Below are 16131 nucleotides of genomic sequence, written 5' to 3' on the forward strand. Positions count from 1 at the left end.
ATAGATGAGTAAATGGCATGCTATTTAAATTTATTTGGTGTCTATATCTGTAATGTGTTTCACAAAAACCACACTATAAATATGGGTAAACTGTAGGGAGCAGGGTAGATAAAATGAAGGTGATATGAAAAAAAATTAAAAGGTTCTTTGAAATATATAAATATTTCATTGAAATATATAAATATAAAACGAATGGAAATATAAAAAGAAATTAAATAAATAATGCAAATGTTCAAGTATTTACTGTTCTTTATTTTGTTTTACTTTAAAATGATGAAAGAAACATTTTGGTCGAGCAGTATCATTAAATGCGTTTTATTAATAATACACATACGTATTAATATAATACTATATTCCATTACACAGAGGCTAAAATAAGCTCACAGCTTGGCTTCAAATATTTTGTTTCATTTTGTTCAAAAGGCAAAGAAGTCTGTCGAAGCTTATAAAGAGACCAAATTTAGAAGAAATTATATAATTTTGTGGTTAAATTGCAGGTTTTATTTCATCTTTAAAAAAGAAAAAAAAAATATACATATATATATAGCTCAGTTTTTAAAATTAGCTTAAATACTCCGATGCAGCAGGTGGCGGTGTGCCACAGTGTTTATGTTGGCTTTGCGAAAGTCACGAAGAAGAGCGTCATCACTTCCGACACAACTAGCAGTACGACAATATGGCAGCGGTGATTGAAGGTAACGAGGAAAATGGGTTTTCTGGCGAAAGTGGGGCGGCCAGGATACAAGAGCGACTTCAGAAGCGGCACCAGGCGAGGATTGAGGATGCCGAGCGGAGGAAGGAGGCTAAAGAGAGCCATTCTGTCGCCGAGGAGAAGAGCGAGTATTTCTCCAGCGCCTTCAACAGGGAGCGGGCGTGTATAGAGGAGCTACTGTCCAGCTGTTCCGGAGCTGAACGCGCTGTGGTGACTGAGAAACTAGAGGAGGCCACGACCAAAACTCTCCAGCTGCAAAAGTTTCTGAATGACAGTATGCAGTTTCTAACGCAGTACGAGCTCAGGCAAGCCCAGGCTGCTCTCCAGAAACTCCAAACCTCGCTGTCTGAGACCAAAGAGGAGGCGTTGCCCAGGAAGAAGTTTGCCTTTCGAGCTCGCACCAAGGCAACAGATCAAGTCTCTGCACAAGATGCTCATCCCCTTCCCCGTGATGAAGGCACACCTGCAGAGACAGGTAGGACCCAGGTGGATGGAGCAGCACCCACCGAGCAGTGCGGCTTCTCCAACATGACCAGTGAGTTTCTGACCAAGACGGCTGAAGAGATCCAAAAACGAGATGTGCTTCTCACTCACCTGACCAACTGCAAAGTCCATCTGTTCGGCTCCCCGAGCACGCTGCACCTGAAACACATCGACGGCTGTGAGATCCTGTGTGGGCCGGTGTCCAGTTCAGTTTTTGTAGATAATTGCAGAAACAGCGTGCTGGCCTTTCCCTGTCAGCAGCTGCGGACCCACAACACAACCGACACACAAGTGTATCTGCAGGTCACCAGCCGAGCCATCATAGAGGACTGTCACGGAGTGAGCTTTGCCCCGTTCACATGGTCCTATCCCACTCTGGAAGAGGACTTCACTGTGTCTGGGCTGGACCGGGCCCGAAACAACTGGACTCAGGTGGATGACTTCAACTGGCTTGCTGCTGGGACACCTTCCCCAAACTGGACTGTTATTCCAGAAGCAGACAGAAAAGCCAACTGGGACTCCTAGAATGGGACTTTTAATGACCTAATGCACTAAAACAAATGACAGTAGAAATTTTACATGAACTGCTTGTGGCCAGAATGCACATTTAATGTCCATTTTATTTAATGGATATAATCTTCACTAATATATTTAAATAAAAATTCACTTAATTTGGGCTGTTACAGTGTTTCTGTTCTTTTTTTTTTTTTTTTTTCTTTTCAAAATAAGTCTAATTCTTAGGAGTCTAAGGTCAAAGGCAGATTTCAAGTAGTTTGGTATTGGGACAGGCTGAGCTTTTCAGAATCACTTGTTTTACCTAACAGACCAAAACATGAAGATTTTCAGTTTCATGTGATTATTCCAATTCAATAGCTATCAGATTTTTACAGCTTATATGAAGTTTTGAGTCTATTCACCACATTTATAAAGAGGTGTATAAACAGAAGAAGTATTCAGAAATTCATACTGCATGTGTACCTCTTTGGGATTAACTCAGGACATTTTGCAAAATAAAAAATGGTACATAAGGGGAGGAAGAGTAAGATCTAGGAGTATAAAGGGGCCAAAACATACTCAATCATTATCTATGGTCTGCGTTTAGCTGTGGAATTTCATAATCCATATCACGAGGGATGTTTTCACTACTTGGGCAATGCAGGAAATCAAACTGGTTAAGTCTGATCCAACTTTGGATGTCTTTGAAAACCTCACCAGCCATATTTCAGAGAACTCAATAGGTATTCCCATGCAGAGGAAAAAAAATACTGCACTGAAGAACAGGTAATATGCAGTTAAAAAACAAGTTTGTGGACACGTGTTAGTCACTGACCCAAGAACAAAGTAGAGCACCCTGTTGAAAATACCCTTCTTGCTAAGTTACTGATAAAGTTTCAGTAAGACTTGACCAACACTGAAGAAACTCGAGCTTTCATGTGCTCTCAAAATGTGTTTTCTGATGACCATAAAGTTCAGGTATAATTAATTTGACCATTTTTATATTGAACAATTTTTGCATTGAAATTTGTGAAAAAAAATGGGAGTAGTGTTTACAGTTAATGTAAAATGTGCATCTTTTGAGAGATTATATGGGTTTTCTTGCAGAGGGAACGGAAAGTAAATTGTTATTACACAAAAATATTAAGACACCAAGTCTGAGGTCTTTTATTTTTAAGTCTGTTATAGTTCAGGCATTGTTTTTATACTGACTCTGCCTTTTAAAATTCCTGCACGCAAAGGTAATGCAAGTTACACAAAATAAAGGAGGAAAATAGTAAGAAAAGAAAATATCTCTGTGTTTTTATTTTATTTAAAATGCAGTCTAAGCCATTTAACAATCAAAATAGAAACAAAATAGAATGCTATGGAAAAACGGAAGATAATAGAATAAATCGGCAATATAGAGTTAAATGGCTCCTAAAATTTAATAAAGCAAATAAAATGGCTTAGTAAATGTAGTTAAAACAATCACAGCAAATATCTGATAATATAAAATGTAGTGGACAGTCCAGCTTTGAAATAAGGCGCAATAAAGAGTATTTTCTGCTAAACACGTGTCACATTATCAAGGGTTACTGCATGAGGTAGAGAAGAAAGAGCTTTTGGCAGCTGCTTCCTAAAAATATAGTCGTTCACTCAGGTCGTAGGCAGTATAAGACACTACTGAATAAACCAGAAGTGCTGTGAAATATTCATTTGGCCAACAGTTTAAATAAATCATTGAATACCTGGTGTTAGCATGACATTCATGTCTATGACAACTGCAAATTTATGATTATAACATAAATATTGTTAGTGAGACAGTGCTAAACATGCACAAAGGTTTGATGAAAGACATTGTGAAAAGATCATAAGGAGATTGGGCGTTCAGTATTCCAATTGCATTTGGTAAACATTTAGCAACATTGCAGCTCTCACATCCAGCCACAAGGAGAAAGAAGAATAGACCGTTCAGGGAAAGGCCTGGCTTTGATCAGCATAAGTATCTGGCTCGTGTATGTGCCAGACACTGTGTTGGTTCTAACTGCCAAGATTGCAAATGACAACAAGAACATCAATGAAAGCAATAGAATATTTTTTATCAGCTTGCCAGACAAAGTTTGCTGCAAACACTGAATTTTCATGTTTAATAATGTTTAAGCAACATTTTAATTTGTCCAGTTTGTCACAGTTTGGTCTTGAATTATAAGCAATTACTTCCAAAGTACAGTCATAGTGGGGCTTTATTAACTCAGTGTTTTTGATTCGTTGTGAAGACATCTGGTTTGTGTTGAGCTTGTGGACCCCATACCTATGAATGATTAGGCTTTATCATTAGCCCTACTGTCATGTCCATTACCTTTGTCAACCATCTGCTGAAACTTGTGCTGCTCCTGATGTGTTTGATCAAGGCAACCATGACCACATGAACACTCAAACCAATTATGGCCCCTGGCAGCAGCTTACGATCAGGCTCATCTTCTGTAAATTGGATCAGGGTGCTTACAGGGGCTTAGCATGACGTACTGCAACTTTGAGTTTAATCATGAGGATCCCCGGCCATCCTCAACCTCTTTGAGAGAACGCAACATTAGCTTCTCCTGTAAAGGTTTGAAGAAATAAACCCTTTTGAACACTGAAGTTTAGGACACAATGGTGCAGAAGAACCTTTAAAATAAGGATCCAGTGCTGTTCTACTGAGTTCTTCATAGCGGTTCTTTTGCCATAGGATGGATTACAGTCTGAGCTGACTCTTCTGTTCTTTCGGACCAGCCAGAGGACATACTGATTACAAACAAACAGGGAATTGCAGGTTGGCATATTCAAGAACTTTATCTAAACCGAAGTGGAAATCTTGGAACTCCTGCAGTGTTTTTTACAAGCAAGGACACATCACAGATTGAAGAATGGCTTTGTTGCCAGTTAAGTTTGATCTGAAAAAGCGAGTAAAGTTGGCTCAGACAGTCTGGTTCATGTACTGGTTTGCTGTGTTGGCCGGCGTGTTGGTCCTCAGCATGGGTCTGTTCTTCAAGATCGAGCTGCGAAAACGCTCTGAACTTATGGACAACAATGAAAGCCACTTTTTGCCCAATCTGCTTATTCTCATGGGTCTAATAGCCTGCAGCATCAACGCCTTTGGAGGCAAAGTGTGCTATGACTCACTGGACCCCGAAAAGTTTGCAAAGTGGAAGTCCATGTTGAAGAACTACTTGGTATTCTGTGTGGGATTCAATGCCCTGCTGCTTGTCACGGCCGTGCTGTGTTTCTTGATGAGAATCCCTATGCAGTTCACCCTGGCTGAAGGGTTGAGGAATGGCATGAGGTACTACAAGGACACAGACACACCGGGACGCTGCTACATGAAGAGGACCCTGGACTTGATGCAGATTGAGTTTCGTTGCTGTGGAAATGACAACTACAGAGATTGGTTTGAGATTCAGTGGGTCAGCAACCGTTACCTGGACTTCAGCTCAAAGGAAGTCAAAGAGTAAGTGACAGAGATTTTTAAAAACAAGTTAAATCCTTTATTGTTGGCTTTAAAAGTTGCAGAGATATTTAATGTATAATGTGGAAGTAAAATGAATGTGTTTGGATTGCCGTTGAACCTAAGTGCACCAAGCTGCTGAGGTGGGGTGATCTGTGCAAAGTTAGAGTTCAGTATAAGTGGATTTGAAATGAAGGTAGATCAGATCAGGCGTAATACTTACTTTCATCCACCGAGGATTACCATAGCAGAAACGGTGACTGATATAGTTCATAGCAGAGACGTGTTCTTGGGGTCAGAGAAGAGATCTGGGGGCATTTATATGTGAAGATCTAGACTTTAGTGAATGGTTGCAGAAAAAGATACAGTCAAGTCCTATGAGAAATCTTTGCACTAGCCTGTTTATGTCTCGGCCAACCAGCACCACTTAACTTTTTGTAAACAATTTTGTGTGCTGGGACATAATTAGTGTTTAATCTCCAGGATTACAGTGTCTTGTCCTTCATGAACCACTGTCTTGTCCAATCAGCAGAGGACATGGCAGCACTCCAGTAACAGCACTGCCAGTCAAAAAAAGTGTAGCCAGAGATGCTCACATTAGCATAAACTAAGCACAACAGCGTTATCATGAAAACAGGAAACGGCTATGCTTTAGAGCTTTCTAATTGGGCAGCATTTGGGGTCAGTGTTGTTGTGGTGCCATTACAGGTTTTTGTTGTACGTATACATGCAAGATATCACATTCACTGCCAACTTTCTTAGTAACAGTAACTCCAGAATTATTCTACATCATAAAGTCTCTGTGCTTTTGACCAGAAGTTGTCTGGGTCATAATTCGGAGAGCTCAAATAGGTGGTGACATTTCTCGAAATAACCGATACATATCTGACACCCCCCAGTTCTTTGTGATCCAATTACACTTGCCTTTCCATTGACCTACTACTCTCAAGCATAGTCAAGATCAGCTACGCAGACTGAGCAGTGATTCTAATTTCAGTGTTTGAGTGCCTGCCTTCTTGCTTCTCGCAGTTGTTCAGACCTTAATATGTACTCCTTGAGATAGTTTGAAACAGCAGTGTATGATGGAACATTTTAGCTGACGACTGAATGCCAATTCAGGCTAGCTTTGTGGAGGTTGGATAGCTGATTTAATGTTGTTTATTGTCAAGGTAAGATTGTACTGTAAAGTATAATACAACACCTTTTGACCTGGAGTAATGTATGGATTCCAGTTAAATCTGAACAAAGGGGATTCTAACAGAGGTGTGCTAATTCAAGTAACAACCCATTCCTGGCCTTTAACATAATCTTCCCCTTCACTGTTCCTCTTCTTCCTAGCCGCATTGGCAGTAATGTTGATGGCCAGTATCTGATGGATGGAGTGCCCTTCAGCTGCTGTAACCCAGGCTCCCCCAGACCCTGCATTCAGGCACAGATGACCAACAACACTGCCCACTACAGTTATGACCACTACACAGAGGATCTCAACGTGTGGAATCGGGGATGCCGCGATGCCCTGCTGTCCTACTATGGTGGCATGATGAACACCATCGGAGCCCTGGTGATACTGGTCACTATGCTGGAGGTCAGTGCCACAGACTTACTTAAAAATATTAACTGAAACAATGTTCACTTCTTAGTTGGAAAATGTTGTCACACCTATTACAGAAAAGTATATATTTCCATGTCCACTGGTGGAAGGCTTGTTTGAAGATACAAACCGCTGGTCTTGGCATATCAATATCTAGAAATAGCAACAACCTTGCTGATAGCTAAATTGAAGCTAGGCAGGTGTGTTAGTTATTTTAATCAGAAATACAGAGTTCTTTGGAGCACTACTCTAGCCTTGAAATCTGTTGGTGGAGCCTACAATGGAAACAACTGATAGGAAAATGGACACCAGACAATGTTTTCCCATATTCCCAATGGGCTTAACATCCCAAGAATTCTGAACAGGGAAAAGCCTAATTTGAAATGAGAAATAGTCTGGAAAATTGTTATGTTCAGAAAAATAATACAGATAATTCAGTCTATTTGATCTGACAAATCAGAGATATTTATGTGTCTAAGTGTTTTCTAGCAGTACTTCCCTTTTTTTTTTTTATATCAACAAAGACAAATTGGTTGGTCTGGCAACTGGTTAACCTCCCCTTCTGTCCTTAACCTATGACTTCAGTCCAATTCACTTCCATGCAGTAGGTTAGACAGTCTCTAACAGGCCTAGCAATACATTTCAGTTTGCAAGAGTCACTTTGGAAGAACAATTGGAACTAAATATGTTGATTTTTTCTTCAAGGAAAATCCGTTCTCAGTTTATTTTTTACTGAAATTCTCGAGTTACCTCATCACATTTGCTCCAGTTGCATAGTGGGCCTAAAACAATAGACACCAACTTATAACATTCCTGCGCAGCTTCCCTTCTCAGCAGATAAAAGTAACAACAGCCTTCTTAAGTCACAAATATTGTACCTGTATCCGACTAGATTTTAATCATTTTTAAATTGTTCTGCATTTTTTCCTCAGATCATTTTCAGTTAAATGACTGAAATTGAGAGAAAGTCTTTAATGTCCAGCTAGTAGGAAGTCAGGTGAATAAACATGCAAAGCCTTGACCTAGTTGGCATTTCTTCCATCAGTTTCCTCCATTCCTGCTTCTTCCCTTCTTTCCACAGTCTGCCCACGCTATCAGTAATACCCACTTACTGCATCTCCTTCCCAAACACCGCTATCCTCTTTGCCTAAATATATTTTCTCCTGCCCTACTATCGATTTACCCTGTGCCACCTTTGGCACGATGTAGCTCACCTGCGGTTTCTCACCTGCTACTTTCTATCTAAATCCTGTAACAGCCATGTGTGTCCTCTTTCCTCTCTTTAACTTTCTCCTTGGCCTCCACTGCCAACATCTGTTGTTGTTTGTAAAGCCAAATTATCTGCTTATGATTACGCAGAACAAATAGACATGTACAGGTGAATCCTTGAAGCCAGTGACCACAGTGATGATATAAATTGTTTGGGTTCCTGCATCACCTTGAGGAGACAGCAAATAGAGCCATACAGATATCATCTTTGCTCCAGAAATCCAGCAGACAATTGTTTGTTGTAAAAACACAGCTTCAGCTAATCAGATGCACGCTCGGAGGAATCAAGAGTAGTTACGCAAGCATCTCTGTGACGACACACATGGGTTAATCTGCAAGAGGTGACAAGGAAATACTTATTTCCAGGAGTCTGATCTCCTGATCTGATGTCTCCATTTACAGTAACTGGATCTTAACTGTCCTAATGAGATGTTAGCCCTATAGGCTGTAGATTACTTCAAGAATTTAGAAAAGCTCCTAATTTCATTTTCCTTGCTTGAATATTTGCCTTAACACAACATATTTACAGTATATTACACACTTTCTGACTCAGATACATTTATTGTAAGAAGTTGTATCATCTTTTCATGTCCTACTTATAAAAACCATGCAAACATTTCTAAGCATTTAGAAGATATTCAAAATAATAGGTGAAGATATTTTTTTTAATTATTAGTGAACCTGAAGTTCTGAATTTAATATTATTACACTGGAAAACATCAGATATTTTCCATTTTTGCTTTAAAATTTAATTAAAGGATTTATTAAATTATCTGAAAGAGCATTATTAATTACATTTCAGCTTAAGTAATCAGAATTGTTATGCTGCAGCAGATTTTTAGCATCCATGAGTGCTAAAATTCACTACGTACAACCGATGCATTACAGTGGACCTATTATACCTGGTTTGTCAAATTAAAGACAACAACATAGCGGAATTATAAGAATGAGGTCATCCCACATCTGCACTGAATGCTCCATTTTTATACTTTTGGATTTGTGTGATGTCTTAAAGAGGGGATATTCAAATGTGGGCATCCCACACAAACAGCGCAGTCTGTGAACACCGCCTATTACTCCAATCTTCTGCTTGGGCAGGGCAGCCAATCAGAGAAAATCATGCATCATGCAGCACCAAGACCCAGTAGAAGATAAAAAATTTTTTTTTTTAGCTGAAACAAGCAATGTTACTTAAGTATAGTCCAAGAATAAAATATGGAACTAGAGATGAGTAGAACAGGCCCACTAATTTGGAGCTGAGCAATGGTGATACTTTTCCTTAGCTCTGATTTGAAACTTCCAGTAATGATGAGAATACAGATTTTTGTCTAGATATCCTCTGATAATTAGCTAATTGTCTTGATAATATTATGTTCTAAACCGCAAACAACATTTGTTTAACGTCAATGCAATGTCTTCCTTCATATAATATCATTTTTCCATCTTTCTGATTAAACTGGAATTTCAATCAAATTATTGTAGCACAAGTGTATAATAAATTCCCTTCTTAAACGTTTTCTTTCATGTGGCATGGCTACATTTCACATTAAGTTCATCAGATCTGTGTTCCTGTTTCTTGCAGACTGGTGTGACTGTGGGCATGCAGTATGTCCACAGCTCCCTGTCTAACCTTGCTAATCCGGAGGATCCAGAGAGCGAGAGCGAGGGCTGGCTCCTGGAGAAGACAGTGAAGGAGACGTTCACTGACATCATGGACAAAATGAAGTCCATGGGCAAAGGCAGCAAGGTGGAGGAGGGTGAGCCAGCGGTTGAAACAGTGAGCTGAGCTAGCGCCACCTGAACAAACTGACCCCACTCCCACCTGAGGAGAAAATCAAAGACATGTGAGATTTTTCTACCAGCATTTATTTTGTAGGCCTACTCATATATTTGGTTATGAACTCATTAGAAATGGACGTGAAAAGATCATATTACATATTCATACTTTGATAAATAGCAGCTGGATGGGTTTTTAGTTTTGGTTTTCCCCAGTAAAACAACCACCAGCATGGTTTTTGTTTTTTTTTGTTTGTTTTTGCACCAGCACGTTTTTAATTAGGTTTACAGTTCTGCTTTCTGACACTTTGTGCATTTTTTCTCTCCAAAAAAAAAGTGCAAAGTTATAAATCAAGTAAATGTTATATGTATTGAAAGCATGTAATTTTCTCCTTTATTTTGCTGTCACGTAGTTTGGCGGGGATGGTGGTTGCTATGCAATCCCCCCCTCTCATGGAACCCAATGGTGCAGATTGAAGATATTTAACTCAGGTTTTGCAATGTTTTATTTTTGCTAACCCGTCTAGGCTACTTTATAGTCAAAGCAGACAAATTAACCCCTCTGACTTGCTTCCATTTATACTCCAGTTCACTGGATAAGCAGCTGAGATGGAGTATAATTTCCAATTAAATGAATCAGTCATGCATGAACAGTGCAACACATGGATCAAGACTGAGCATGGGAATCAGGAGGTTCAGAAACATGGGGTGACTCCAAACCTGTGGCCTGAAATTGGCAGCTAAATCTTGGTTCCTGACCCCTGTACTGTAATCTCAGATCCTCTTTGATATTTCCCTAGTGCATTCGGTATCTGTATATTGACATATGTGTATGTACAGTATATAACTTTGTATATGACGTAGAAAAGATGAAAAATTACTTTTTTAAAAGAATGTAATTAAGTTGAATCTTTTATTTGAATCAATGTAAAGTTATTTTTCTTTTTTCCAAATAATTTTCTTGGCTTTGTGTGACTGTGTAGAGGAGAGATTATGCTGACTGTATACGCGAATAAAGGATATTAGAGACGACATACAGCAGTGCAATGATGGCGTTGTGTTGTCTCGACCTTGAGTCATGAGGCATGCTGTGAGTGCCACTGGGTTCCTTATTAAGCCAATAGGATAAGGCCTATTAAGGTATTACTGCTTTCACATGGCCATGGGATGACGTTTCACATGTCCAATGTAAGGACATGTGTATGTGTGTGTGCTTGAGGAGGAGCTATGCACGGGATGCATTCTCAAGAAACATGCAACAAATGTTACTCTCAGTTGTTCTTTTCTTTGGTTTTATGAACTTTTTGTGACTTAAACCTACTCTAAAATGAGGTTTGACTTCAGAGGGCGCAAGTCGGAAAATCCTTTGATCTCTTTGGTTGATATATTGGTAAATAATAACCTGTAAGGTACTCTTTATCCATCCTGTTGAAACTAAATCCGCTAATAACGTGTGTATCTGAATCGAAAGCCACATGTTCTCAAAACTTTAGCCATGAGGAATTACGAGCCATGATATTAAAGCCAGTGTGGTGTTGTTAGAGCAGATGTGAGGGAGTGCTGTGAAGAGTCAGCAGGAACGGCAAAGAAGCCAACTCTGTGCTGTATTTTTGTTGGACCAAAGCACATAACCAGCGCTGAGTAGATAAGAAGCTTAATCGGCTTTAGATTAGCATGAATCCCTCGACCAGGTGAGCAGGTGATGTCCTGCTGCAGGATTCGAGACACGAAAGACAGAGATAGAGACAAACAAGGGAAAGTGAAGATCAGGGTGGTATGAAAGAAAAATAAGGCACCACTTTATTGAATTTCTTTCTTCTTCTTTTTTAAATATGTGAAATTAAAGTAACTTCTTGAAGTATCACGTAAAAGCATTTATTATCCATCAGGTAATCACTGACATTTTAATGTTGGGGCTGTATAAAATGGAGCTAAGTAGTCAAAAAATAGTATTTCAGTTCGGTATCTAAATGCAAGTTCTTAATTTCCACTAGAGCTATAGTGTCAAGTATTTAGCTGAGTACCTAACCAAAAATAGCATTGCAACACAGAGAAAGTACTCAGGTGCAAGTGAAAATACTACATTCAAAAGTCATAATTACACAGCTTTATTGTAGGTCTTCACCCAACATTATAAAGAGGTTTGAAGTGTTGGTTGTGATTGTGATTGTTGTGATTTGGCCCTATATGAATTGAACTGAACATGACTCCATATAGGTGTTGTATTACTGAATAATTGGATCATTCTTGTCATTGTCAGTTTTTAGTAGTGGAGATATTTTTATGCTCTTTAATTTCTTGATTTAATCTATTAAAAAATACATACTTTATTAGAAATAGATATGTTTTGTCTGTTAAAATGCAAAGTGAAAAGTAATTGGGTGGCTAAATTATTAAATGGACAAGAAATAAAACATATTGGCCAAAATTGGAGATGTTGGAAGTAAAGAACCGTGCTGACTAGATGTAGATACTTCGTTTCCACCCCTGTGTTCGTGTTTCTAATGGCACACTCATATTTGTTTGCATACTGCATTAAAAAAAAGCATCTTCTCCTTTTAATGGTAATACACCTGCAGAAATATCAAATATGTGACCATGCAAACAAGGTTGAGTATTGTCTTCAGACAGTGAGTACTCCCTCCCACAGAGGCAGCTTCTTAACTTTTAATCTGCTAAGAGCATCCTATACGTCGTCTGTATTCTGCTGCTCTCTGTTGGTGACTGCAGGTAACCAACTGTGACCAAATCATGCTGACCGTCATGTTGATCCAATTAATTAATTAAGTCCAGCAGTGACAGTGTGATTGTTCTGTGACAATGTAATCTGTAACAGAACAATCACGCTGCCACAGCTGTTCTCATAATTACAGCTAACTTTCATAATCTGCCTCTTTCGATTTATTTTATTTGGATTCCAAATTTCATATTTTTCGGTGGCAAACTGGGTGTAATGTAGAGCTTTAACTGAATGATTTCATTTACATTAGAAGCCCACTAGAGGGTGTCTTTCCATCAGTGATAATGCAGCAGGCGTGGCCTTCTCATTGTGGAGTGAAGAGGAACTATATCGCTTGAGTTTCGTTTAATTAATCTGTTGACAATTTCTTTAAAAATAATTTAGACTTAGAAAAGAGAAAACTGTTTTAAAAAAATGACACCAACTTTTTGAAATTGTTAAGTAAATAACCTATTATTTGCTTCCTTCCTCATAAAATAGTTTGCATGTAAAACATCAGAAACCATTTTCAAAAAGTTCATTCCAGGCAGCTGCTCTTTCAAAATGTAAAATATAACATGCATACAACGATATGACACAATAACTCTTATTGCTGTAAAAGCTGAGACACACTAAACAGATCGAATCAGTTATTTAAAAAAAATAATAAAATAAGAAAAAATGGTCATTTCTAATTGGTGATTGAAATTCTTCAATCCCAGTGAGACATAAGAAAATATGCAGCAGTGTTGGAGTTCTTGCCATGTAAATACTTAAAAAATACATTGATTCCCATAAACTAACCAAGCCCCCAGTCTCTCATATATGACACTTGTTTAAAAAGCAGTGCATTAACAACTGATGCTGAACATTAATTATTCATAAAGGAGTGGCACTTATGAATACATGCAAGATTCGAGGTGTTTATTAATTATTTAACGCGATAATGAACATGCAAGGTGTGATGTGGTTGCAGAGAGGCAATGAGTGACACGAGCTCTAATATTAGCCCATTGACCTTGACGCTTCTGTCAATGGTCAGGGACGCTAGCTGCTATCACATCTCACTTTACACTTCACTATGGGCCTGAATAAATATGGCAGACAGAAAGAAAAGCAGAGAGAGAAAGTCAGAGAGAGAGAGAGAGAGAGCGAGAGGCCCGTGACTGGTAGATGTGTGGCCTGCTCAGAGGGGCATTGTTAGAGCTATGAGAGGACAATGCACTGCCCCCGCCCTGAATACTCGCCATACCAGCTGACCAGCCATTACCAGCACTGCTGCACCGTTACAATTCCTGCTGCTCGGACACACACAAACACGTACACACACGGCCTCAATCATAAGTTTGGTCTTACAAGGAAAAAACACACTGTGTGTATAACACTGGAGAGAGGAGAGAAACCAGGTGGGAGGCCAGCACCGCCTGACAAAAGGCTTAAGCTGAGGCATGCATGGGCACACAAACTGTGTCGCCACTGTGTGTTTGTGTGTGTGTGTGAGTGGACGCGAACATGCGTGCGATTTACAACAAGTTAAGTTTAGACCCTAGCACCTATCTGTTTCTTCAGCAGTAACGTTTCTCCTGCTGGAGCAGCAGCAGCAGCCGTAACCACCCACAAAGGACAAATGCAGCACTCACACCATCTTATTATTTCAGTGACAAAAGTCTTCAAAGCGAAGGGTGTGAAACGGAGAGGAGAGGAGAAGAGAGGAGAGGAGAGGAGAGATTTCCACTGGAGGATGAGTACAGTACTACCAACAAAAAGCAATTAGAATATATACATACACTAATTAAGAGGCACCTCAATGTTAAATTTAGATCTTATGTGTATTCTTAACTGATAAATATAATCTGTGTAAAACTGTGATCTGAAAAGAGAAAATCAGCTGTCAATTTTGAATCTATTGGCCAAAATCTCCTTTCAAATAGGAAATCTTTGCTGCTTTTCTCTCTATAGGTGGCTGGATCAAGTGACCATTTCCTGACATTAAAAGCAATCAACATATCAATCATTAATAAATGCAATCAGCACTGTTGGAAAGGTCTTCGTTCATTTATTCAAGTACTGTACTGCACAGCTGTGAGGTGCTTATATTACTGATTTATACTGATTTAACACCTGCATATGAAACACTTTTTTTATTTGACAGCTACAGCCCACTTCAAGGTTATTTTTATATACATGTATAGAATACACAGCTCAGAGTAAACCAGTGATTTCCAACATGTATGGCTTGCGACTTCTTATGAAAGCAATGTTTCAGACATTTGGGAGCTGTTTCCCTTTAAACGTCTTGGATTAAAGGATCAAATGTAGGAATAAAAGTGTTGATAAAAGCTTAGATTTTTGCAGTTCGTATCCCATTAATCACCTCATGTCCCCTTAAGCTTATCTTAGAGGCTGGGACTCAGATACCTTGCTGTATAGGATGAATACTGCTGTTTTCAGTTGCTTCAGTCATAGTAATGTCATGTCTGATCATCTGTCAGTCACAAAGGTCGTTTTTCAGAATACCTATCTTTGAAGTTTTGATTTTAAGTATTACATTAAATCATGCACAACTTTTACTAGTATTTTTACTGGCTATTATTTGGCAGTTTTACTTTTTATTTATTTTTATTTTGTCATTAGTTATTGTGATTGATTATTGTTGTGTACCATCAAAAATATAATATTTCCATAAATGCCTTTTCCTGAAAATGTTTGTCAGCATAACCAGTTTGAGGAGGTGTTGGTGCCTGTGTTTAGTGAGACTGGGAGGTATACTGTGTTTGTACTGGTCTACCGTTCAGTTCTGAACACCTGCTACCCCTGACAAAATATAAGCCGTGCTACCCATTACATAACGAAGGAAAAGGGCGCACACCCTTCATGATTCGAGTGATGGACAGTAACTGTTGTAGAACAGGTGTGCATACCTATGCTGAGCTGTTTTATTGTTATTCAGTGTGTGTGTGTGTGTGTGTGTGTGTGTGTGGGTGTGCGTGTGTGTGTGTGTGTGTGTGTGCGGGGGTCAGGGAGAAAGAGGGGTGCTGCTTCTCAGGCTGCTGCTGCTGCCGAGGGGACGGGCACGAGCCTCCTCCTCCTCCTCCGCCCATCCACAGATATCGGCTTCGCGCAGCACGCTCCCGATAGCCCACTCGTCTCGCTGCCGTACTGTAATCATATGATAGTGAGCCGATCCCCGCTGCAGAATACCCACACACCGGCGGACATAAGCAGAGGAGCCGCGGCGGATCAGACTAGTTGATGGTAAACTTGTAACCGCCGGAGAAGTGCGCGGAGTCGGGCAAAGTGTCAAACCGAGCTGAACTCTCTCCCCGTACAGGAACTTTTTCAAACTCTGGAGAGTCGGGCAGAGGGGGGAACCGTGTGGAAGAAGACAGGGCTCGCATACGAGACATTAACCGAGGGACAGTCGATTTTACAGGAGTTGAGAGTTGAATTTTCTCAGTAGGTGGAGAAGCGGTCAGCGGGTCGCGCTCGGCGGAGTCCTCTGGGATCCTCGCATCGCTTTTCGGGGCGTGTGTTTCTCCCCCCCCAAAAAAATAATAAATAAGAAAAAAAGAAAAGAAACCCTTCATCAAGTTTTCCCTGCTCGCTAGGTCACTTTATTG

General features: G+C 39.7%; 2 protein-coding genes across 2 annotated transcripts; both read left to right on the forward strand.

Moving 5' to 3' along the window:
* Positions 1 to 589: 589 nt before the first annotated feature.
* On the forward strand, positions 590 to 1866 carry tbcc (tubulin folding cofactor C). The gene has a single exon (XM_085169515.1). It carries the CDS (start codon positions 677 to 679, stop codon positions 1718 to 1720), a length of 1044 nt encoding a protein of 347 aa, XP_085025641.1. The 5' UTR covers positions 590 to 676; the 3' UTR covers positions 1721 to 1866.
* Positions 1867 to 4191: 2325 nt separating this feature from the next.
* On the forward strand, positions 4192 to 16086 carry prph2a (peripherin 2a (retinal degeneration, slow)). Its single transcript, XM_085169516.1, has 3 exons — positions 4192 to 5159; positions 6495 to 6741; positions 9599 to 16086. The coding sequence occupies exons 1-3, from the start codon at positions 4579 to 4581 to the stop codon at positions 9800 to 9802; spliced, it is 1032 nt and encodes a 343-aa protein (XP_085025642.1). The 5' UTR covers positions 4192 to 4578; the 3' UTR covers positions 9803 to 16086.
* The last annotated feature ends 45 nt before the right edge of the window (positions 16087 to 16131 follow it).

The sequence above is a fragment of the Neolamprologus multifasciatus genome, chromosome 8 (genome assembly GCF_963576455.1).
Source record: "Neolamprologus multifasciatus chromosome 8, fNeoMul1.2, whole genome shotgun sequence".
NCBI classification, from domain to species: domain Eukaryota; kingdom Metazoa; phylum Chordata; class Actinopteri; order Cichliformes; family Cichlidae; genus Neolamprologus; species Neolamprologus multifasciatus.

Coding starts and splice junctions, on each gene's coding strand:
- tbcc (XM_085169515.1), top strand. CDS start 677: ATGGCAGCGGTGATTGAAGGTAACGAGGAAAATGGGTTTTCTGGCGAA.
- prph2a (XM_085169516.1), top strand. CDS start 4,579: ATGGCTTTGTTGCCAGTTAAGTTTGATCTGAAAAAGCGAGTAAAGTTG. Junction 5,160..6,494: donor AGCTCAAAGGAAGTCAAAGA/GTAAGTGACAGA, acceptor TCTTCTTCCTAG/CCGCATTGGCAGTAATGTTG. Junction 6,742..9,598: donor TACTGGTCACTATGCTGGAG/GTCAGTGCCACA, acceptor TGTTTCTTGCAG/ACTGGTGTGACTGTGGGCAT.